At 50.1% G+C, this 24,816-nt stretch overlaps 1 protein-coding gene across 5 annotated transcripts in view; it reads left to right on the top strand.

Moving 5' to 3' along the window:
- The window catches only part of KSR2 (kinase suppressor of ras 2), a 302,208-nt gene extending 280,615 nt beyond the window's left edge, over positions 1-21,593 (top strand). For 4 of the 5 annotated variants that reach the window (XM_044989586.1, XM_044989581.1, XM_044989583.1 and 1 more), the window contains 4 exons: positions 8,512-8,643; positions 15,597-15,726; positions 16,472-16,605; positions 20,747-21,593. In XM_044989586.1, coding sequence (XP_044845521.1) covers positions 8,512-8,643; positions 15,597-15,726; positions 16,472-16,605; positions 20,747-20,753 — 403 coding nt within the window. In that variant the 3' untranslated portion in view covers positions 20,754-21,593. Of the gene's footprint in view, positions 1-8,511; positions 8,644-15,596; positions 15,727-16,471; positions 16,610-20,746 lie in introns of those variants that run through there. The other variant, XM_044989582.1, reaches the window with a different exon arrangement.
- The last annotated feature ends 3,223 nt before the right edge of the window (positions 21,594-24,816 follow it).

Here is a 24,816-nt window from a genome sequence, read left to right on the forward strand (position 1 = left end):
CAAGACGTGTCAGGAGCAGGTTCTAATGCCTGCTCAGGCTTTTGAATTCAATATTGTAAGGAAAGTGACGTGTTTTGGATTGAACACCTTGAACTGATCCCTCACAAAGGAGCCTGGACAAGTTGCCGAATTCATTCTCAAACTTCACGGCCTGATCTGATGATTGCGGGACAGGATGACAACAATAATAACACCTGATACACCGGCACAGACCATGCACATAGTGATTTTCACATGCACTGAGGTTTTGTCTTCACTAAGGGAAAAAGGGTGTGTTCTTTCTCACCTCATGGTAACTGACGCAAGGTAAAATCCTAGTGAAAACAAGGCAATTTGCAGTTTTCATATGTGTTATAGAAGGATGAAGTAAGGACTATGGGGGAGCTTAGGGTTTACCTAGATGTGCTAAAATGTGTGAAAACAACACACTGTCTGGTCTTCACAAGGATTTTACGCCATTAGCTACCACCTGTTAGCTACCTTGAGGAAAGAACGCACCTTTGTTCAGTGAAAACTCACCCTGAGTTGGCAGGAGCATGAGGCATAATGCATTTGCAATCTAGGTGTATGCAAAAGTGCATATGCCTGTCTGATGAATAGGCTTAAGGTGATCATTAAAATCGGCACTGGAGAGACTTACTTAAAGACTTAGTTCAAGAGAGAGTTTTATTTGCTTTATTTTTCTTTAAACACTTGGTTGCACTCAGTAGAATTCTTCTGAGAGTAGGAGTGAGGGGAGTGGATTTTGCAAAATTTGGCAAGCTCTTCTCCTCTTTTAATGTAAAATTAATAAAACCTTGTGTTTAAATCACTAGATTTTGCAAGGCTTTAAGTCAATAACACATGTTCATTTGAGTCTAGGTGGACAGCTTATTTACAAAGCCAGGAACAACTTATGTCAGGAAGCCCAAAACTGCATCAAATTTGCCCAGTTTCGGCTCTCGATACAATCTCCGAGCCCAGCCAAGTTCAGTGGAAGGCTCGTAAACCCTGAAACCCCAGACTCAAACGCACCTGGATATCAGGGAAGTTTGGAGATGGACCTGTACCAGAACTTCCCAGCGAAATCCCATCCTCATGATGGGCCAAGGTGGAATCCTGGCACCCCAGAGTATCGCTGAACTGGATGGCTTGAGCCCATTGGTACTTTCAGGCAGACCTCCGCTGATTCGTGGTTTTGTGTCAAAACTATGGGAATCTCCTGGATTCAGCTGAGCTTTGTTGGAGTTTTTGGACCGCCGAGCAGAGGTGAGGACCACATGGGTTACAACCAAAGGAATGGCTCAAAGGAATGGCTGAAACCTGGGAGCTGCTGCAATCTGAGCAACTTGTAATTAAGAGCTGCACATGAGGGCCAGCAAAGAATCTCAAAGCCTGCTGGTGGGAGTTGAAAGCTTCCCTTCTGTACCAGAGCACTCTCACCTCTGACTCCTGGAGCATGGAGGCCTCTGAGCATTGCTGGTGCTACTGGTTGCCAAGGCACACTCCCCACAGCCAAGACGAAGAGGAGCTGTCAGGTTTCTAGAGTGATGGCAGAGACTTACTAAGCCTTGTGAGCTGCTTGTGCTGTTGTGAACTCTTAGTGACGTCCCTTCACGCAGGGCCGGTGTAAGGATGTTTCGCGCCCTAGGCGAAACTTCCTCCTTGCGCCCTCCCTCCCCACCCCCTCCGCCTTGAGGCACCCCCCCGTGGCAGCTCCCCCCCTCCGCCCTGTGATACCCCCCCCGCCCCAGCTCACCCCTGCTCAGCGCACAAGCATGAGCACCCTGAGCACGCCATGGCTGCTTCACTTCTCCCGCCTCCCAGGCTTGCAGCGCCAATCAGCTTAGGCGCCGCAAGCCAGGGAGGTGGGAGAAGTGAAGCGGCCATGGCGTGCTCGGGGAGGAGGCGGGGAAGGGGTGAGCTGGGGCGGGGAGTTCCCCTGTGTACCGCTCCCCCCCCCTTACTTGCTGCAGGCGGCACTCCTCATGCTCCCCTGCCCCAGCTCCCTCCCTCTAAATGCCGTCAGCGACCAGGGCGGCTGAAGATCCCGCCGCTGCCAAAGAAAATGGCTCCCCCCAAATGCCAGCACCCTAGGTGACCGCCTAGGTCGCCTAAATGGTTGCACCGGCCCTGCCTTCACGCAGTGCGTCGGGAGGGTTGTGTTTCTAATTGACCTACCTCTTGGTTGTTTTTCTCACTACCTGCCTCGGAGCCTTTTGGGGGAAAACAGGGTGGAGAGTTTGCATCTGATTTTTGATCTTGCTCACGGCAATGTGAACTCGTTGATTTCAGCGGCGTTTCTTCCGTTGTCCATTGGTGTGATTGAGATCCACATCAGACCGCGTGCTATCAACACGCACGTGCTGCCTCGGAACAATGGTACATTTTTGTGGTGAAGAGGAATTTTTAAAAACAAATGACTGGATTTGATCACGTCTCACAAACGGAGGCAGGCAGGCAACGACTGGGAAGAAATAGGAAAGAGGGAAAGCAAACCTCCCCATGGGTGCGTGTGCGTGTCTGTTTGTACACATGCTGTGTATACACAGCCACACAAAACTGTGTTACGTTCTTAAGTAGGAAGAGGGAACGTTTGCTTTGGGAGTTTATCGTTCTTGGGCCTCCCTCATGGCCTGGCCAGTAGAGGAAGAGGACATAGTTGGGTGGAAAAAGACAAAGTAGAGTTGAGCCCAAACTGAAAAGTTTCTATTGGGATCTGAATTGTCCCCAAGTTTGGTGGGAGGGTGTTTGGTTTGGGCCCTTTGCAGAGACAAGCCTGGACTGTGACGTTCAGAGAGAAGAGTGCCCAGAGCCTGCCTCTTCTCCCCGACGGCTGTAACCTAGGGATGAAGTGGGGGCAGGGAAAGGAGGAAATTTCCTTAAAACCAACCGGCCAACCATCTCGGAGGGTGACTGTATTTACAGCAAAAACCTGCCCTCGTGTAACAAGCTTTCCCGTTCCCCTTGGTTGTGCCAAACATTCTCTGCTGTTAGGCAGCACACTCCAGACTTGGGAACTCTTCCCTGATGTGATGTTTTTCTGCAGTTGCCTTCAGAGCAGGCTAGTATATGGGGAAGGCCCTTCATTTTCACTTGGATTTAGTGTAAAGTTTTCTGGGGATCTAGCTCTATTTATTACAAAATTTAAAAACTGGGTGAAAATCAATAAAAAATGAAACCGAAGGGCCTTGGGTGCCTGGTATTCATGGGGGGCAGTGAGCGGGAGGTGAGGTGTGTCCAGAGGGGCAGTGGGGGAGGGGTGCCTGGTACTCATGGGGGGGCAGTGGGTGGAGAGGTGAGGAGTATTCAGGGGGGCAGTGAGTGAGGGGTGCAGTGGGTGAGGGGTGCCCAGTACTTGGGGGGGCAGTGGGTGGGGAGGCAAGGGGTGTTCATGGGGCAGTGGGGTGAGGGGTGCAGTGGGTGAGGGGTGCCTGGTACTCATGGGGGGCAGTGGGTGGAGAGGTGAGGGGTGTTTAGGGGACCAGTGGGGCGAGGAGCTCAGTGGGTGAGTGGTGCGTGGTACTCATGGGGGCAGTGGGTGGGGAGGCAAGGAGTGTTCATGGGGCAGTGGGGTGAGGAGCTCAGTGGGTGAGGGGTGCCTGGTACTCATGGGGGGGCAGTGGGTGGAGAGGTGAGGAGTATTCAGGGGGGCAGTGAGTGAGGGGTGCAGTGGGTGAGGGGTGCCCAGTACTTGGGGGGGCAGTGGGTGGGGAGGCAAGGGGTGTTCATGGGGCTGTGGGGTGAGGAGCTCAGTGGGTGAGGGGTGCCTGGTACTCATGGGGGCAGTGGTGGGGAGGCAAGAGGTGTTCATGGGGCAGTGGGGTGAGGGGTGCAGTGGGTGAGGGGTGCCTGGTACTCATGGGGGGCAGTGGGTGGAGAGGTGAGGGGTGTTTAGGGGACCAGTGGGGTGAGGAGCTCAGTGGGTGAGAGGTGCCTGGTACTCATGGGGGGCAGTGGTGGGGAGGTGAGGGGTGTTTAGGGGAGCAGTGGGGTGAGGAGTGCAGTGGGTGAGGGGTGCCCAGTACTCATGGGGGGCAGTGGTGGGGAGGTGAGGGGTGTTCATGGGGCAGTGGGGTGAGGGGTTCAGTTGGTGAGGGGTGCCCAGTACTCGTGGGGGGGCAGTGGTGGGGAGGTGAGGGGTGTTTAGGGGACCAGTGGGGCGAGGAGGTCAGTGGGTGAGTGGTGCGTGGTACTCATGGGGGGCAGTGGGTGGGGAGGCAAGGAGTGTTCATGGGGCAGTGGGGTGAGGAGTGCAGTGGGTGAGGGGTGCCCGTGGGTGGGGATGCGAGGGGTGCCTGGTACTTACGAGGTTCTTGGTGGGGGAAGGGCCGCCCAGTATTTCTGGGGTGCAGCAGGTGGGAGGCACCCAGCGGGGAAGCGGGGCCCAGTAGTCCCGGGGTGCAGCGGTTGCTGTACTCATTGATTAAGGTCTCAGTGTAGCATCTGAGGAAGTCGCCTGCTCCCTGCGGGCCTGTCGCTGCAGAGATTGGCCAGGCTCGGCTGCTGGGCTCTGGCCCCCCTCATCTTGCTCCCTGACTGTGAAGCAGTCCCCACAGACTAGCAGTTCCCCTCCCCTGCACAGGTGTGCTGAGCCGTCTGATGGAAACTCTGCGAGCGGGACCCCCCTGGCGTCTGGCCCCAGCCCCCCACTCCGGAAGGAGAGGTGGCAGTTCACGAGCCGCCAGATCTCCTTCCAGAACAGGGAGCTGGGGCCAGGGAATCGACACTCCCAAAATTAGGGTGAACCTTGGTAAAACGTGAATAATGGCTTTTTTTATAACCCAAGAATTTTTCGGAAAAAAATGGTGAAAATCAAAACCGAAGGGCCTTGTATCTGGGCTGCTGACTGGCTGTGCCCTGTGTCGTGCTGAGGGGGAGAATACGTCCCCTTATGGACACGGCTTGGCTGAGGAGACAGCTTTGTTGAGCAGCTCCAGTGTGGCTTGGGGCGCAGGTTCAAGTGGAGAGCCGTGCCCGTGGACTGGGGAATGTTCCCACGTGACTGATACCTCCTAGGCTCCAGCCTGGCAGGTGAAAGGAGGAGGAAGCCTACCTGGCATGCTGGTATCATCCATTTGCTAAAGGATCGTGATATATGTGTATTGATTAGCCGGGACCTTGAGGAGATAAAGGGAGTGACTGGTAGATGAGGTGGGGAGCAGGATTAAAAATGAAGCGAAATTCCTGGGCTATGTGCTGGCGAGAGCTCAGGATTAATAGTCATGTCACCAGAGAGACTGGCAAATACATTTACTGGGGCAGCTAGTTTTAATGAAGCAGGATGTGACAAGTGGAATTAGAGTGAGGATGGGCTACTGTTTGGGGAGCAATTACAAATGACCCTGGCTGGGTGCTTGCAGAGGACGACGTGTGTGATTTGTGTGCAGCCTTGGGACACGGGTGGAAATCTAGCGCATGCAGCTTGACTGGGGGGCAGGCAGAGATGTAAGAGTTAGGAGCTGGCCGGGGGTAATGCAGAAATGTGGAAGGCAGATGTATGGGTGAGTTAGGAGGCACTTAGAGTTGATTCTGTGGGGTGTCCCTTTATAAAACACCGAGCAAGACAGATTCCCTTACCCAACGGTCCTACACTCAACAGTAATCCAGGCGATGGTAATCCAGCTGGTGATAGGAAGCACAGAGGTCATCGCCTTGGATGGAGATCAGTGTAGGGAGCAGGACACTTCTGCTTTCATTGTTAATTCTAGGGGTCAAATGATGCTTTAGACTGGACGGTGTGCATGAGGCAGATGGAGATGGGCCATAGGCGGGATTTGATTATGGTTTAGGAGGCTTCTTTGAAAATGTTTCCTTTAGCATCCTGCTAGAAAGGAAGGAAGAAAATCACTATTTACTGGTGAAAATGTCAGTCCAGCTTTACAATTTCTGCATTTCATTTTCTGCTCTGAGATGGAATCTAGCTTTATGCCAGGCTGGATACTCCTCCCACAACCCTGGCGCTCCAGCTGGAGCATCTGAGGTCCTTTCATCTGACCGACCAGCCAACACTACAGCATCCTAGCTCCTAGAAGAAAGCACTGAGGCTGCCTCCAGTTCCCCTTCTGCAATTAGAAGGGGGTCTTGGAGCAGTAACATAAATCTCGCCTTTGTCCCAAGGTTCTGAGTCTCACCTATTCAAACTTTCGCCTGATGCTCCCAGCACCGGCCAGCAAAGTGACAAAGGAGTGAGTTCATGACACACACCCCCGGCAATGTCACTTTACACAACCCAGGTGACTCAACGTGCTATTGCTGAGTTCCCAGGCCACACACCTGACTTCCTTGAGACAGTTACAAAGCAGGCAATCAGTACTTTGTGCAGGTCCTGCTGCTTGCTAATGCTGACCTGGGTTCACTTCATTAACTAACAGTTGTTTAATTGCTGTCAGTGATGGCTTCCCTAGGGATTATTGCTCAGTATAATATGGCATCTGTTTTTCAGAAACAGGACTCTAGGGAAGGAAAAGGTTGAGCTCTGGGTCCTAGGCTGTGCCCTGGCTGGGACGTGAGTGATGAATGTTAATGTTCTAAGTACCAGGCAAGGGCAGTGGCCGCTCCTGGTGCCAGGACAGATTACGAAGTGTCCTTTCAGGCCAGCCAGTGACATAAAGGTTATTGCTGGAGAGGAGACACTGGAGACCCAGTGAATCTCAGTGGTCATGAATTAGGCCTTGCGTGAACCGATGTGGTTCAGTGGGTGAGACACCAACCAGGCATTTAAGAGACCTGTTCCCAGGCACTGCCTCGCTGGGTGACCTTGGGCAAGGTACTTTACTGTTATTACCTTTACCTATTATTTGTGTTGCACCAGTGTCATCTTCGGCAGCACCGGCCACAACGGGCACTAACGAGGCTGGTCTTTCACCCTGGTGGAAAGGAGATGATGATGTTCCCCCACCTATTTATACAGCGCTCTGAGAGCTGCCGACAAGCAGCACTGTCCAAGCACAAAACATCATCATTATTATTGGTTGATTGATACATTGATTGATTTTATTATTTCCCCAAGACGCTGAATGGGCAAAGCTCAAGCCATCGGGTCAGTGAAGGGCTGTGCACCACAGTGCAAAGTTAAAAAAATCTATTCAAGAATAATGTTTGTGAAAACAAGGGGCAAAGTGGCCTCTAATTAAATTTGGCATTGCATTACCAGATGAGTGTGTGCATATCCATGGACCCTCACCCACATATATATGTCCGCAAAGCTATTGGTAATAAAAATATAGGGTGAGATTTTCAAAGCCAGCTCAGAGATTTAGCCATGCAACTCCCATTCAGTGAATGGCCGCTGTCTGGCTAGCTCCCCTACTCAATGATGAACATGTTAGCCATCTATTGCTGACAACACCGGAATAGCTCTCCTCAAAAACTCCTCCTTGCAGATATAATGTGACTTTTTCCCTTGAGTTGCTAGTTCACTCGCCCATCTGGACCTTTCTGCTCTATTTAGATTTCCTGATGATTTTCCCTTTTGTAATATGGTGTCTTGTCTCTCTGTAGCAGATGCATGTAAAGGTCTTTTCTGCGGTTCGGTTGCATTTCTTATATTGTTCTGTACAAAATGGTTTGAGTCAATGAGGAAGCCACTTGCTAGGATTGCTTTTTTGTGTGTGTCTGACATATTTCCTGTATAGACTCATAGACTTAAAGGCCAGAAGGGACCATCATGATAATCTAGTCTGACCTCCTGCACATTTCAGGCCACAGAACCTCACCCACCCACTCCTGTAAAAGGTTTATATTATGTATATATCAGGCATTGCTGTAACGATGGCCTGAAATTCCAGGATGTCTTTTCTTTCACACAGGCTGTCATTTGCTGGGCAAATTCTTCTCTGTTATAGCAGTGTAAATTTGGAGGCCCTTTGCTGAAGTCAGCGGAGTGACTCCAGAATTGCACCAGCATACCAGATCAGAATTTAGCCTTTTGTCCGTTTATCCCTAGCCGCTTTGTTCTGTTTTAGGACCTGATCCTACCTGGATTGACTCCAGCGGCACTGATTCCAAATACAGTTTATTACTGGATAAAGTTTTATCTTTTGCTGGTGTGGATTTCGGAGACGGTTGCTAATGTAAAGAACTCATAGCATTGTGAGACTGTAGGGCAGGCACTATGCACGGTTTCTTCACACGACGCTCCTGACTAATCTCAATCCCAACTGAGCTACATCTTTCCATTCCTACCACCCCGTGTGAGTCCTGGTCTTCCATGAACAGAGTCTGCCTGTGCCCCGTTGTATAGTTGTTTTGTGAGATGGCCAAACATGCACTAGGGACGAAAGTGAGGTCACTCATTTTGTTTCTACTTGTGATTTATTTAGAGGAGTTAGAACACAGGTCCTACCCTCACTTTATTGACCTAGCGGGGTAAACCCAGTTTGCCTCTGGACTGAATAGACGCAGTGAGGACGTGCAGCCGTAGCCAGTTGCTATCCCAGTTTGTCACCTCATGGTCAGGGGCCCTCCTAGGAGGTCTGGTTGAAATGGCAGCTCAGTGACGCTCTCGCTATTGCCTTCCTGTCTCCTCAGGAGGGAGAATAAGCTGCGGATCCAGAATGGCTGGCTGTGCCACCTGGCCCCGGAAATCATCCGCCAGCTCTCGCCTGACACGGAAGAGGACAAGCTGCCCTTCTCCAAGCCCTCAGACGTTTTTGCACTTGGGTAAGTCCTGTTGTGGGCCCAAGCTAATGTTTGGCTCTGTGGGGAGGAGTTTGTGGTTGGGGATGAGCCCCTGGGCTAGCACAGAGTTGCTGCTGCAAAGCAGGCAGGAACGATGGAAGGGAAGGGAAATGGAACTGAAGGAATCCATTTTATCGCAGCAGGAGTCAAGTAACTCTCCTGGTCTCCCAGGCAGATTTTAGGTTTGTGGAACAGTCCGAACAGAGCGACAAAGAGTCCTGTGGCACCTTATAGACTAACAGACGTATTGGAGCATAAGCTTTCGTGGGTGAATGCCCACTTCGTCAGATGCATGTAGGAGGGGGGACTAGGTGGTATGTGTGGATTCCTTGCTGGGGCGGGGGGCACCTTCTTGCCTATAGAAAGGCTGTGGAATGCAACAAACCCTGCGGTATTCTTTGTGCTATAGAGCCAAGGTCCTGCCAGCCCAGTACAGATGTGTTAGGGGTTTGTGGAAAGGCCAGGGAAGTGGCTGGACCAGGCCAATCCAGGATGGCTGGTTCCATCCATTAACTGTATGGATGCAGTGGCCATCATCTCTACGTTGAAGAAGGCACAGAGGAGATAAAGGAAGTGACTGCTGCAGCCTATAGGTCATATAGCATCTGCCAGCTGGCTGCCCCACACCCTGGGGTCTTGGCCAGAATGAAGGATTCTTTCCCTCTTCTTCCTGCCAATGCTTAAACTAGTTTGAAAAAAAGTGGCGGCTGTCATAACCTGGGAGCAGCAAATTTAGTAAGAGAGTGGTTAAAGTGCACCCATCAGCAACCCAGCTCGATTTTTAAAAAATATTTAAACATTTGTTTGCCGGGTCTGCGACCCCTTGCGGCCTTTCCCCACTTTAAGTGCCATTCCCTGCGTTGCGTGGGGGATGAGACTGTCTCCATGCTAAACGCTGCTATAGGGAGTGCTGGAGCGATCTCACTGACCAAACGAAACTAGGGATGGGCCTCAACTTAACCTTTTCTTCTAAACGATGGGGTGCTGCGTCATCCAAAGCCAAATTCCAGAGCTGACCCTTGTCTCCAGCAGACTGAATCGAAACCATATTCCAGATGCCATCCCCCAGCTTGGGGCAAGATCCCATTTGACTTCAGGACTTCCACTTCCAGAAACTAGATCCAGCTTCAGATCTCGGGTTTTTGGTTCAGACCCATCTCTCCCCTATAAATACTACATAACATGAACATAGGTGAAACACTTTAGAGAGCCCGGCTGATTGCGTGTGACGCGGTGGGTAGGAGAACCTCGAAGAGTTCTATACTCTGAATTCTCTATGGACATTGATCTCCATGCTAGATAATCTAGAACTATTTAAACATTAGAATTTTGCTCTAAAACTGCAGACAGGAGGGGGAGGGGATGCTAAATGACAGGCAGTAGAGTAAACAGTGAATTTTTCTTCCAGTTAGAGCATCTAGTACACCAGTTAATCATTCACACTATTTATCTAATAGAAAATATCCTTTGTGAAAGTGGCTCAACCATTTCCCTGATCAAAATCTTGCTTGAGGCAGACATAGGACTATAGGTTTTATCCGGTGGATTAATTTTCCTTTGTGCCATATTGATGGACACCTTAAAGACTGCAGCATACAGTGATTGGTTTATGTGAAGCTGTTATCTGATGAGATATTTCCATTTAAAAATGCAGTAATTAAACCAGTACATTTCTGGTGTAACTTCAGCAGTTAAAAATAAAAAAAAGAAGCAATTAAGGGATCTTATCAAACTAAGCAAAAGCCATTTGCTTAAGGCTTAAAGTTATTAGCTGAGAGCTCTGTGCCTTTCAAAGTAGCTGTCGATTTCTTTTAAAAGTTTTCAGTGGTTTTGTTCTTCCTGGTTTGTAATATCCTCTCAGCTGCTGGGAATTGTTCGGCCAGATCCTCAGCTGCTGTAAATTGATTTTAGTGGCGATTTGCCAGTTTACACCGGCTGAGGATCAGGTTCACAGATTCTTCTCCGGACGGAACTGGGGACGGAAATCATGCCCTCTCGCTGGGACTAAAAATGGCAGCAAAGGGAAATAGTCATAGGACTTGGTGAGGGTGCATTGCCTTTCTGCCCCATTTTGGTCTCTTTCCCCAGCACACTGCAGGAGAGCACTAGTTCTTCTCCTTTTGGTAAACATCAGTGAGCAGATCGTCAGCTCGGGTCACTGATTTCAGTGGTGCTATGACAACTGACCCCACTATGACTTTGCCCCCAGATTTGGCTGGCATTCTGGTTCTTCTGGAGTTATGGGTGACCTGAGGAGATCCAGCACTGAGAATTACCAGGGTACAGGGAAAGCCTGCATGGCCCCTTTCTGCTAAGCCTTAGGGACCAGGGTAGTGTAGGCACTGCTCTGCTACTTCAATGCCTCTGGTTCATTCCTTGAAGCAGGGATGGTCTTGCTGGTTGGCTGACCTTATGGGGGCTGCTTTGTGGCCCAATGTGTCTGCAGTGTGATCTAGGCTCTAGTCCCTAGGAAAAGATTCTGGCGTAGAAAAAGTTTTATGGAGAAACACCGAATGTCCGGGTGATTAAGACCTTGCTTCACAGAGGTTCTACATTAAGGAGGAATAAAAATAAGGAATGGAATCGATCAATTTAGCAATGTTAAGTGTCAAAAAGCTAAGAGATGCCTTCAGCTCCACTGCTGTAATTAATGTTATATGTCTGGTCTGATAGTTACAGAATAACCCTACACGGATCTGGGCAAGGGAAAATCATGCTTAGAAAAACAAATTAATTAAAGCTGGTTGCAGCCATCAAATAACGGAGGCGACTGCAGGATTTGGTCTAGAATTGAAAAGTAAACTCTGGAAAATGAGTTTTCAGAGTGGGACCTCTGAAAATTCTCTCTGGAAGCCTCATCCTCTTTGCATTCAGGAGATGGACAGCTGCAATCTTTGGATCTAAAAACTGCTTTGCATTGAATCGCTGACCATCAGTAACGACTCTCAGCTTAGCTGGAAGGAGTACAGCTGCCTGTGAGATGGTGATGTTAGACTCAGCCTTTTAAGACACTCTTATCCCTCTATCTAAACTGCATTGCCTGAGCCTAGGAAAGGGAACATATGAATATATTTATACCTACAAAGCTTTTGATTTTCCCTTCATCTCAGACAATACACGTTTATCAAGCAGATTAACGCAAGAAATAGTTCAGGTATGAGAACTCATTAGAAATACTCCAGACCCCACAGTAATGTTTCAGGTTCACATTCTGTTGGGAGTATAAGCCACTTAGGCACACTAATTTCTTGGGGGTTGGGGGGGGTTTCACATGTTGGGTGCCCAATTTGATATGACCACGGGTCATTTTTTCAGCAGCATGGAACACCAGTAGCTCCTGTTGACTTTGGTAGGGGCTGCAGGTGCTCAACACCTCTGAAAACCAGGATCTAGCATGTCAGATTTGGCCCCTGAAAACAAGCATCCAAAATTAATGAACGCTTCCCAAGATTGAGGCCTTAGCTACCATTGCACGTAACATACCACAGTGACAGGCAACTTACAAATACCATCGGCAGACAGCACCTCTTCCTCTCCAGTCCAGTGGACCAAATTGTATCCAGTCCAGTGGACCAAATTGTCTCTAAATGATTGGATACTGCCAGCTGGACCCGCTCCCCTGAGCCAGGCACAGTTCTGGAGCAAGAAATATTTTATAAAATGTCTACCCTGCCTTTTGCTTGTCACTCAAGGCAACTTTAGAACGGTTTGTATTTATATTATTCACAGCCCATGGATCCTTTCAGCTATAAACCATCACGAGTTCCAAACCTGGGGCCTGATCTTGCCTCCCCCCTGCTCCAGTGACGGTCATTGATGAGAATGGCACTTTAGGCTACCACCACGGTCTTCAAAGAGGAAGCCACTTACTCCCCTAACGTAACTAGTCCAGTGTGCGAGGAAAGGACCGAGACGTGGTGGATGTACCTGGGGCCAAAGGCTCTGAGCTGTCCCAGTTTATGCCAGAAGGGAATTTAGGCCTGGTGCCCAGGTTGGTGACTGGCACGCTAAAAATCTGCAGCTAGACCTGCCTCATCCCCGAGTCCCCTTTTAGACGTTTGTGCCTTGAACATAGTGAGTGTGAAGAGAGCTCCTGGCATTTGTTGTTGGTGCTGCTGGGCTTTGGTTCTCAATCAGTTTTATCGTAACAAGAAAAAAAAAAAGGAAGAAGAAATGAAGCTAAGTAGATGCAGAAACAAGAGAACCCTTCTTACAAAAGCACTCTGTGTGCAGCCTGCTGCGCTGGTCCGGTGAACTATTCCTTTCTCAAGCACATTATTTCAAAACAAAGCCATTCGGGGCCCAAAGGCCAGCAACACTAACACAGTACAGACAAGAATTCCTCAAGAAACCTTCCGATTAATCCCAAGAGTCCACTTAAAAGCATGAACATTTACTTTTTCATAAAGTCCCGTTCTCCAGACACCAGATAATAAGCCTGGTTGTCAAGGGGGCAGGGAGCAGACAGCTGGGTGAAGGCACACTAGCTGTTGAATGCATCTCCTCTTGGAAGTGATGTTGGAGGCTGTCTGTGGTCCTAGAGCAGCAGTGAGAAGTGTAGGCGGTTGGCTATGGGGAGAGAAGCTGATGTTTCATGCCCTTCCCTCCCACTAGTTCCATCTAGGGAGCAGGAGACAGCTGTGCTGGTGGGGCAGGAACAAGGAGCCCAGCCTAATTGTCTGCCTTCTGGATACTTCACCACTTTGTAACTCTGCCCCCAGCTCCAGTTTTCAGATCCAGTTCTGTTGTGAGCAAGAGAAGAAATCTCAGTGGGGTCATGGGTGGGGGCGGGGGGAGGAGGGGAGTTGATTTCCAGGGAGACTCAGATCTTCCTTTCACGCTGGCTGATGCTTTTCAGGATGTCTCTCATTACCCTGTCAAGGTGCATTTCCCCTTTGACTTGATGGATTTCTGGTTTTCAATTAATACCTGAAAGATGAAGTGCGCGAGGCTGTATTCCCTTCCTCCCCTTCAACCTATTTTGCATGGCGCCGCGATTGCTGCTGTCATGGACAATCTTTTTTTTTTTTTCTTCTCCCCCTCAAGTCATGTCTTGGTGAATATTATAAATGTGAAGCAGAACAATGCCCCTGGACAGGGCTGTCTGCCTCGGAGCGCTTTTGAAGCAGAAGATTGATGTTTCTTGCAAAGCTGAGGGAGGCGGCTCAAAACTCCTCTCCCTCCACAGTTGTGGGGGTGGGGAGTCAGGGAAGAACCTTGCCCTCCACCATGGATGGAAGCCATGGGGATGGGACTGCACCCAAGTGGCTTCAAACACCTTCGTCCTTAGCTCAGCTGTGCCAGACGTCAGGAATTGAGCCCTAAGCTTGCATTTAATAAAATGGGTTTGCAACCCTCGTAGTTGTGCAGAAAACCTTATAAAACATGAGCCCAATGTCAGCCAATGAGGTGTGGTCCTCCTGACCCAGCGGACCCCGTGTCAGTGGCTTATTGACTCTGAAACCATAGGGCCCGTTTTAAATGCTAACACTGTAAACTGATGATCACCAGAGCAGATGCTACCAACACGGGTCTCTTCCACAATCTCAGACCATCTCCCAGGTGCCGAAAGACCCAGCTGGCCCCCGCTCAGCTGCCAAGATCTTCAGCTTCCCCCCGACAACACAGTTCGGTTCCATCAAGACACACGCCTGTGGCACATTGAAACCCCCTCATGCTGGGGCAATGCACAGCACATGAAACTACGTACAAAATGAACTGTGCGGCCTGTGCTATCCATGGCCACATCGACCAGCTCAGCTGTTGTCTTGAAATGAAGCTGCTGCAGAACGTCCAGTGGGCTGCACCAGAGTGACGCGGAAGTCAGGTGCAGCTCACTGCAGAATACATGGGGCCTTGGCTCATGGTCTGGAGTGGCCAAGTAGCGAATGGGTGGAGAGTCTGACCCACCCTCTCCACCCCAGGAGGTTGCTGGTCCTGCCAGGTCAGGAATGAAGATCCCAGATGGGGTGGTGTGGGGGAGCTTGCATCACTGTCCAGACAGTCCCTGCGTTACGGACAGTCTACATACCACATATATGCCTCTGGGGCTCTCGAGCTAGCACTGAATTCCCGTTGGGGAAAAAATGGAAAAGCAAAACCTCCTGTTTCTACAGAGCTTGCTTCCAGATCCAGCTGGAGCAGGTGGCGTGAATGTAAAAAAGCAGCTGCAAGGCATATTTACCCCCTGCATTAGCTATTAAGCTGCTCCCTATGCAGCAGGTTCAACCACTATTGCAACACTGCAGGAGCCTCCCACTTGAAGTGCCAGGCTCACTAGTCAGTCTGTTTGTGCCTCCCATCAAAGAGGCCGATTCTCTTCTTGGTGGGCCAGATTCTTAGCTGGTGTAAATGGAGGTAGCCCCATCAAAATCAATGCAGCTGCACCAGTTTTACACCAGTTGAAGATCCGGCCCAGTATGTGCTAGAAAGGGGGTGTGGGGCGGGGGGAATGGCACAGGTTCCTTTTACTGTTAATGAGAGTTACATTCACATGTAAAATTCCTGCAGGTCAAGGTGAGACTGTGATGAGAATCCCTAGCAAAGGGGAGGCAGTGTATCGGAACCCGGGGCTGGCAGTCAGGAGAGCTGAGTTTGCCTTCGACTTGTCATGTGACTTTGGTCAAGTCACTAGCTTCCGTGCCTCGGTTTCCCCATCTCTGAAATGGCATTAATACCCACCTTTGTGGAATGCTTTGAGATCCCTGGGTACAAGGTGCTATCTACATAGGAGGGGGTAGCGATGGTGTGAGAACATGCCTTCTCTGAGAGGTCTACCTTGGATGCTGAAGAAGGACTGCCCCTGGCAGGGCATATTCTATCAGTGCTGATGGGCAGGGAGAGAATGCGGCCTGGCTCCAATGTTCAGAGTTACCCCCTGCTGCATCTTTGGTGTCTAGGTCATTCTAACGCCCAGTGCAACTGTCTCCTAACAGCACCATCTGGTATGAGCTGCACGCGCGGGAGTGGCCTTTTAAGACGCAGCCGGCAGAGGCAATAATATGGCAAGTGGGAAGAGGGATGAAGCCCAACCTCAGCCAGATCGGCATGGGCAAAGAGATATCGGTACGTGAGGCGGCAGTGTGGGCAGATCGGGGAGGGGGCAGGTGCTCCCATTGTGACGCAGCCAGGAACCACTCTAGCATCTCCAAAAATCACCTGTGAGGGGGTGGCCCCTGGGCCAAAGAAAATGCAGTGGTGTTGTGTGCCAGGATCTAACTTCTCTTCCTGCTGTCTCAGCCAGAAGAGACTGCCAGGGTGGTGGAGGCTCACGCAATCCCTGGAGGGGAAGGAGCACTTCAGGTCACTCCACACCAGCCACCTTTAGACCCACTTGACCTGTTTTTGGTGGGCCCCATCCAGCTCTTATTGGCTGGAAGGAGGAAGGTGTTATGGGTAGAAGGAATAAAGGGGAGAGCTGCAGGGCTCCAGCAACAAAGCAGGGTGTATCTCTTCCCCTTCCGGACAGGGAACACAGCTGCTCCATCCTTCCTGCACTTACCCAGCCAGGACCTGGGAGGTGGCACATGCGCCTTTGAATGAACTCCACCCATTTTTGCAAGAATATGGTGCCCAAGCTACAGAATTCACTTCAAGATCTTCCTCAAAGTTTGGGACCTTGTGGGCGGTGGGGAGTTTGTTTCAGCCCATGATAGAGGTGAGGAGCAGATGCCAAGTTCCCCAAAGCACGCAGGTGCTGGGATCCAGGGCTTTGTCTCGGCCGGTCACTATCAGGGTATGTGCAGTTCCAGTAAAGTGTGTGGAGAGGGCTGGCTCTGTTGTTTCATTCTCTGTCTTGTGCATGCTGCAGGACATCCTTCTCTTCTGCTGGGCGTACGAACAAGAGGAGAGACCCACCTTCATCAAGCTCATGGAGATGCTGGAGAAACTGCCAAAGCGGAACCGTCGCCTTTCGCACCCTGGGCACTTTTGGAAGTCGGCAGAGTAAGGCTCCTGCCCTGTATTTCCACTGATTCTCCCCTCCCTGTGCCAGGTGCTCTTCCGTGGGTCAGCTCCTTACACAAGTCTGCCAGTAATGCTGCCCATTGGCAGTAGGGTGGGTGGAGGATGGAAGTGGATCCAGATTAACAGGGACGTCCTTCACCCCCACCCCCTCTGGGCATTTCCAATGGCAGCAGTCCTCTGCTGCCTAACCCAGCAGTCCCTGGTCTGTGGTCCATGGACCACTGGTGATACAGGGAACGTGTCTCAGTGATGCTTCGGGAGCTGGCTGGTCACATGGTGACCATCTGTAAAATGGGGATAAGGATCCTTACCTCCCTTTGTAAAGTGCTTTGAGATGTGCTGATGAAAAGCGCTATATAAAACTAGGCATTGTTGTTATTATGGTGCTGGCTTTTCTTGGTACCAGCTGCTGCTATGGGTGAGAATCCTGGAGCCCAGGTAAGTTGTTGGAAACAAGCAAGAGGAGCCAGTTAAGCTGCCTCCAGCGGGATTGTGGCTTGATAGAGAGGAAGAGGGAATGGGCTGCACTTGGGGTCTGGGGTGAGTGGAGCTCCCAGGCACCAGTGGGAAAGGACTGTTCAGAGGCCACTGGTGAAAGGGGTGTGGGGAAGACCGGGGGGCCATCTGTGTGCTGGTGAATGAGGGGAAGGTTGGTCTGTGGGGCGGTGAGTGGGGCAGGGAGAGAGAGAGGTGGCCCATATGGTGGTGAATGGGTGGGGAGGAGGTGACTGTGTCCCAACGTGGCCCACACTCGGAAGAAGTTGGAGAACCCTTGCCCTAGACATAAAGTTCTGTGTTTAGCTGTTACATTCCAGGCACAGTTACTCCTCAGAGACAGACGAGTTTTCCAAAGCAGCAGCATGCCTTTGTTAGTTAATCCGACAGAGAGAGGTTACATGCGTTCCCTGCATCCACCTCCCCACACATCACCCGATACTGCATTCGCAGTGTCCAGCGGGAGCTGTCACTGAGTCAGCAATGGACCTCAAACTGGAGTTCCTAAAATGTGTCTTATAGCAAAATAATGCCCATCCGTGTGTTGCTGAGACATGATGCACAGTACGTATGCTTCCAGTACAGTCATAAATATACTTGCTGTCCTGGAGAAGACTTGCCTGGCCTTTCCAAAGGCCGTTAACGTCTGGCCCATGGCTGCCGCACACTGCGCCATGGCTTCAGAGAGAAACTGCTGCGGTTTTAATATGCTATTGTCAAGGATGTTTTCATTTCTGAGGCTGAGAAGTCAAGAGAGGTGGTGATTTGTGGGTAGTGCGTTGTCTCCAGGGGGCCATTCTCATGTGGGAGTACAGCATGGGTCAGCCTTTCAGGGTCAAACAGTGGAAGAGTTTGCAGAGCCAGGAGAAAGCTCTCGTTCTGGTACAAGCATCTGTCAGCCAAATCCTGTCCTCACATCATTTTGGCTTAATGCTTAGTCAGATCTCCCACTGGCTTCAATGAACACTTTGCCTGAGTAGCTCCCAAGTAAGGGACTCCAGATTATAGCTCCAGGGAGAATGCAGAAAGTCAGACCCCCAACTAAATTGTTCCATTTTCTCCCCCTAAGTTTCCTCAGTGGGAAGGTCCTTCTCTCACTGTCTATTTTTCCTTTACAATACCTAGTGCATGCACAGGGAAATACATTACTTCACAACATGGGGAGCAGCATGCACAGTTCCATAAACATACCAAGTTGGAGGGGAGAGATTTTGCTTTACCTTGGAGTATATTTTCTGTCATGGAAACTGTAGAACAAAATGGCAGGACAGGACACTACAGGTATAATGGGTTGGGGAGCGTTGTGCTAATCCACCTGCAAAAAGTAACCAAAGAATTCTTGCATTTGGACTCATCTAACTTGTGCAAACACCTTTCTGGAGGACAATGAAGAACCCTGAAATGCTGATTTCTCATCCTGCATCGGGCAACCTAATCTCCCAGCCTAGCATTCTAGCTCTACTCTGTAGCCCCAGATGAGCTGCGGAGGCCCTCAGTTATTCCCTGTGCACCTCTCTCAGAGCTCCTTACATTGCAGAATGTCTCATGCTCACACTGGAGAACAAGGGCTCGGGAAACTCTTCACCATAGAATCCCCCTGTTTAAAGTTCTCAGCTACAGAAGTGCCTCTTGCCCCGTCTGTATTAATGTTTGGAGGCAGGGCACACCAGCAATCCCAGAGATCATAAAATATCAGTCTTGAGAAGGCTACAGTCGATGGTCCAAAGCCTGCCCTGAATATAGGTGGTTTGACAGGAGTGAGGTTAACTGACAGTTCGTGATGGGAATAGGCAGTAGCTCCAGAGAGCTTCCAAGGAAGGCCAGGGGTTGACGAACCCGAAGTTGGTAGGTTACGTGCTTGCTTTGTTGCGTTTGGTCATTTAAACAGCTGCCCTTTAGGGTATTGGACTCATTTTGCCCTTGCTGTGACGGTTGGCAAACTTCTTCTGGCTGGCACTTACCCTAATTCCTGCAAGTCTGCCCTCTGTTTTTGGTAGCTGCGTGGAGATGGGGAGGGGGAGAGGATTTCGGAGCCGCAGTTGTTTTCTGTCAGGTATCTCTCTGGTTCCCTCATTAAGGAGAGGTTGGCTGCTGCTTGTCTCCTTGGTGTTGCTGCTTCCTCCAGAGCAGTGTGACAGGGTAATGAGAGCTACATTGTGCACTGTAGTAATAATTTGCTTACTGCTCACCCGCACTCTCCCCCAGCAACTGGTTCCTCATCTCTCTGGGAGGTGGAATTCAGGCAGGCCCGAATATGCCTGAGACAGCACTGCTGTCCTGTCCCCCCGTCGCTGAGCCAGCGGTACGCGTGCTGCTGAGGTGAACACGACAAGCTGTTCCCATTCCCCCCCCTACTTGGCTCATGGACGTGTTTGCATGGGGGGCTTGGGAGAAGGCGGCTGCTGGCCTACACCCTCTCTTCCAGCAGCCTGGATCCAACACCTATAACATGGTTGTTTATTAATAAACACCCCCCTGACTCACTGTCCTTGGCCTATGGGCTAAGACGACATACGCTGTCAGTTTGATACATGGTATTATACGTCCTCTGGGGACTTCGTGCCCCCCTTGGCAACGGACTAGATGATCTGACAGTTCTTCCTTGACTCTTACGACTGTGATGTGCCTGCTGTATAATCATCTCTCTCAGACAACGGTCACAGACTGAGTGAACAAAAATGTTTCCATGAAGCCCTGCCATGTTTGGGCCCAGATCCTCAAAGGGATCTATGCACCTATTGATTGATGGAGCCTTCATACCTTCATACCCTTCATGCCTGGGCCCAAAGCTCTAGGTGCTAGAGGTAATGAAGATTCTCCTCCTGCTGCCATGGTCAGGCCTAGTAAATCCGCAGCTTTGTATTCCTGCTTATCACCGGTTGCTGGGTAGTTGTGGGTGAGGTCTGGGGATAATGGGGTTCTTGTGTAGCTGTTATGAGATGAGCAGGATGATTGTGTGTGGGAATGGACATGGGGAATCGTGGTCAAAAGAGGTCTCATAGCTAAGGGTCTGATCTGGAATAGAGACCTATGATAGGGCTGCCTGGATGCTTGCTGCCTGCGCCCTGAAGGAAAGGGTGCATTAGAGATGATAGCTTAGGTACTTGGATGCTACGGTAACTGTATTAAAAACCTTTGTCATTTATCATAGTCTCGTTTATGCAAACACATCGTGTATGTCTGGAACAATAGAATGCAGGGCGGGAAGGGAGCTCCAGAGGTCTAATCCATCCCTCTGCCCTGAGGCAGGAGATAAAGGGACATCTATATAGACAATTTTCTCCCCCCACCAATCTGGGCAGTAAAATGGAGGGCTCCTTATACCAAACAATAGTGTGAATCTAACTGATATGGGGGTACTCGGGGGAAGTGCGATTGCTTAAGCCATCTTACCATCTCCATGGTAACCCCTCCTTTGCATAAGAACGAATGGACTTGTTGGAACTTTCCCTGCCACACATTCCTTCCATCCAGTGAGTAACCCCAGGTCAGCATTAATCCAGGTTAGTGTTCGGAGAGGTCTGTTCCTTGGTGGGTGGCACCTTGGAGTGAACTGCTCCCAACAGAACGTCCAGCTGTCATTGTTCAGGTGCTGACTGCTGTGTGTCTTGTCTCCCCTCTCCAGGCTGTGACAGACGGTGTTGAGGGATGGTGCCTTTCTCATCCCTTCAGTTCTCCTCCTCCCCTTCCTCGCTCTTTCCTCCATGCACTAAGGAAGACCAGAGGGTACCATGGACTGGGAGCATGGAAGGAAAGACGCTTCCTGCTCATTCTCTTCCCGTCCCAGATGCTCACCCACTCTCCAGAAACAACAGCCAGCTCGGATTGGACTGGAGGAACGCAGAATTCCCGACGGTGGTCTTGAAGGGATTCTAGGGGGAAATGTCTGGAGAGAGAACAGGTTGGGAAGAGCAATCACCAAGCGTTGTATAGACTTGTCATGAAGTCCCCCTCCACGCCAGCAAAGGCCGTGAGTGAGGGGGATGTGAGAGTGTGTGTGTGGAACTGATCTTTTTCCACTGGTTCATACTGAGCGGGAAGCAACCAGCTTCAATTGAGCACTGTGGCTTCTGAGACCCCAATCAGCTGTTCAGTGCGAATGTGGGTCACTTGGGGGATTATTTTCTTCCTCTTTTTTTTAAAGAGGAATCTTGCTGCTCCATCAGTTTATCACTTGAGACTGTGCCTGCTCGGTGGGGGGGGGGGACTTTTCACTGCTGTCAGCTGACTCCTGCAAGGAAACGTGTCTGCAGGGACAGTTATGAGAGCCCTGCTCCAGCACTGCTCTGCAGAACCTTGATAAACACCTTTCACAAGCGGGGTCTCTACCTCCCGCCCACACCCATTTACTCTTATCCTGTCCCCCTCTGCCTCTCAGCATGGCACAGATCATTTTAGCATTTTGCACTGTCTTGTAGCTAACCAGCAAATCTTCCTTTCTTTGCTCCCCAGTGCTGCAGCTTCCTGCTTGTGCCCTCTCCCTGTTTACCCATGTTATATGTGCAGGGGGTCTGGTTTCCAGCCACATTGTGCACTGCTGAGCAGATGCACCCATGCAAATTGAGGTTCAAGTCCATGCCTGGATCACGCGCACACACACACACACACACACGCACACACAAAATAGGGCTTTGCAGTCAGGCATCTAGCAGTGCATTGGAAAAAATGTGTGCTGGCATGAGGTCTGAAAACAGCCCCCCAGCATGCAGAGTGCATATGTGTCTGGATTTTAGAGAGACGCAGAAAATAGTGTGAAAATGTATTAGACAAGCCTATGAAACCCTCACATGTCAGTGCATAAACTGGCCGCTAACTTCCTTTGGTTAGAAGGGACTTTCCTGATGGACAAACCATTGCACAGTTGTCCACCGTGGTTTCTTGCATCTTCTTCTGAAACATCGGGCCCTGGCCACGGTCTGACAATACTGCACTAGATGGGCCACGGGTCTGTTGCAGTATGGCTGTTCCTGTGTTCCTGTTGTGTCGTCCCCCGCCCCCCCAGTGTATTTCTTTGGTGGATTGGATGGTTTAGGGGGTTGGGAATGGAACAGAAGTTTTCACCTCTAGCCCACCGGTTGCAATCCAGACTGGGCTAGTAGTAGGGTTTCCAACCCTCCAGGATTGACCTGGAGTCTCCAGGAATTAAAGATTAATTTTTAATTAAAGATCATGTCGTGTGATCAAATCTCCAGGAATACATCCAACCAAAACTGGCAACCCTAGCTAGTCGTGACCAGAAATCACCCCCAGCTGATAGCTGGTTGATGGCCTGTGTACAATGAGCTGGTGATCTCAGTTAAGATCGTAGAAGACACAAGCTGCAGCTTTGTCTGCAGTCACAGCAGCTAGGCCCAGGGTTTGAACGACTCTTTAAACCCTTGGAGTGAATCCCTCCAAGTCAGGGTTGACGCTCCTTGGTGAGGTGCTCAAGCTGTACCTGTTCTGTTGTTAGCTAGAAAGCTTCCCTTCCCAGGCTGTCAGTCCTGGACTTTTCACAGACACAGAGATCACAGCTATTTGTCTGCAACATTCGCTTCTGCGATAACCTGGGTTCTCTCTGTCCCTGCCAGGGAGCGAGATGCGCGGCCTGGATCGTTATCCATTTTTCTGTACGTTCCTCTCCTGTCAGAAAGATCCCGCAATCCTCTTACTCTCCACTAGCTGAAGAGCTGCTTCATGCTCAACATCTTAGTGCAGTTGTTTTCACTGGAATATCACATATCAGTGTTGCTCTATCACCGTCAGTTTGGATGGAGCCTTGAGCCCATCACACTAGGTATCAAGTGACAGATGAGAGCAAATTTCATTTTCAGGCCTTTATTAAACATAATTACTTGACAGGAACCATCCTGAATCGTTTAATCGTAGTATAAGTTAGCTTTAATGTGGAGGCATTACAAGGCTCTGAAAACTAAGCAGTCCTGTTCTATCTCCATGAATTACTTTAACCCACTTTTCCTTACATTGTAACTGTTTTAGCCTAAATAAATGAAGGTTAAAAACTTATTCAAAAGCATTACCTTTTGGGGGGGAAATCGCTTTGATTGCGAGAACATACAACAAAGCGGGCTCGTTCTATTAAATTTGCATGTGTGTGTGTGTCTAAAACTTAGAGATGGGCACAGTATGTAGGGATTGATTCTGGATCCCAACTTCCTCTGAGTTCAATGCTCTTTGAATTCAGGGCATTTTGTTCAGGCTTGTTTCTAATGCTTTATGGGGGAGAGTTTCAAAATCACTCAGCGCTGGACTAACTGTGCTCCCAGTGAAATCAAATAAGTGAGAGGCAGTGTGGCCTAGTGGATAGATTTGCTGGACTGGGACTGAGGAGACCTAGGTTCTATACCTGGCTCTGTAAGTCCTGCTTGGTGACCTTGGGCAAATCATTTCCTGCTCAGTGCCTCAGTTTCCCCATCTATAAAATGGGGTGATGATTCTGAACTCCTTTGTAAAGTGCTTTGAGATCTACTGATGACAAGTGTTGTTATTAAAGCATTTCCCCATTGACTTCAATGGGAACAGAATACGTTCCACCAGCTATACCCTGCATAGTCACATTCTATCCTGCACTGACTAGGAGTTACGTGTGACTGGCCAAAGGGGTCAAACCTGCCTTTGCTATACCTCGGGACTGCACATGGAGTGAGCGAGGGCAGAATTTGGCCCTCTGAATGTGTGTTACACAACATGCTAGGCAACCGCTCAGGCTTAAGGCTGATGAATCTGCAGCTCACTGCTGGGTTGCTTTGCTGTCACCTAAAACCCACAAAAGTAATAAGTTTGTTCTGTTGCTCTGTGCCACCTCTCTTCTCTCTCGGTCGAGATGTATCCCTGCGGTCATGGCTGGGCCCAGTAGCCTTTGTTCCTCTCCTGTTTCTCACCTCCTAGCATGCAGCAGCTGCTTCATTACACCCCAGGCAGCAAGAGAGCTGTTTTCTCTCAGCCTTGCTTTCTTCACCCCTTTCTCTCTCCCACTTTCCTTGTCCCTTCTTGTGCTGCACTCCCTTATCCCCCCGTCTCTGCAGGCCTCCGCTTGTGTGCGTGCATCGTGTGCCATAAATGTCATTGCACTAATCCTTGGAATCTCTCTAAGGAGTTTTCACCATTGCCTTCTCTGTCTCGGGGTGGAAAAGGCAGTCCCTCGGGACTGTGGGAGCAGAGGGGATCTGCTGCAGGGAAAGGCGATGGGTTTGGACTTGTCCATCACTCCGCCCCCTGCGTCCCTTCCACCCAGTACCTGAATTCGTAGTTCCTGGGTTGTTGTCTGTGCGTGTGAGACGAGTGCATGGAGCTGCTTGGGTGTGTCTGGGGGAGGAGAGGGGAAAGTGCTCGCAGCGTGTACAAAACAACTTCATAATGGATTCATTTTTCTTCCCACCGTTCAGCCTTCCCAGTTCGGAGGTTTGTGTTGTGGCATTTGAGTTTACATAACTGATCACAGAGGGGGAGAAATTATATGTTGGTGTCTTGTCTCTACTGATTTTTTTTTAATGATGGTTTTGTTTGTAGAGTAATGGCTCAAATAGATTGTGCACAAACCAAGCGGTGGTGGGGTCCCTGGACTCCACGTGGTAATAGACACAGTGGCATGCGTGCTTTTCTGACCCTAAAAGAAAAAAGTACGGGGATGCACACCCGTGCGTTGTGGTGAAGAGTAAGTAACTCTCTACCCAACCTCAGTAGCTAGTGGTAGCT

Source organism: Mauremys mutica, chromosome 16 (assembly GCF_020497125.1).
Source record: "Mauremys mutica isolate MM-2020 ecotype Southern chromosome 16, ASM2049712v1, whole genome shotgun sequence".
NCBI lineage: Eukaryota > Metazoa > Chordata > Testudines > Geoemydidae > Mauremys > Mauremys mutica.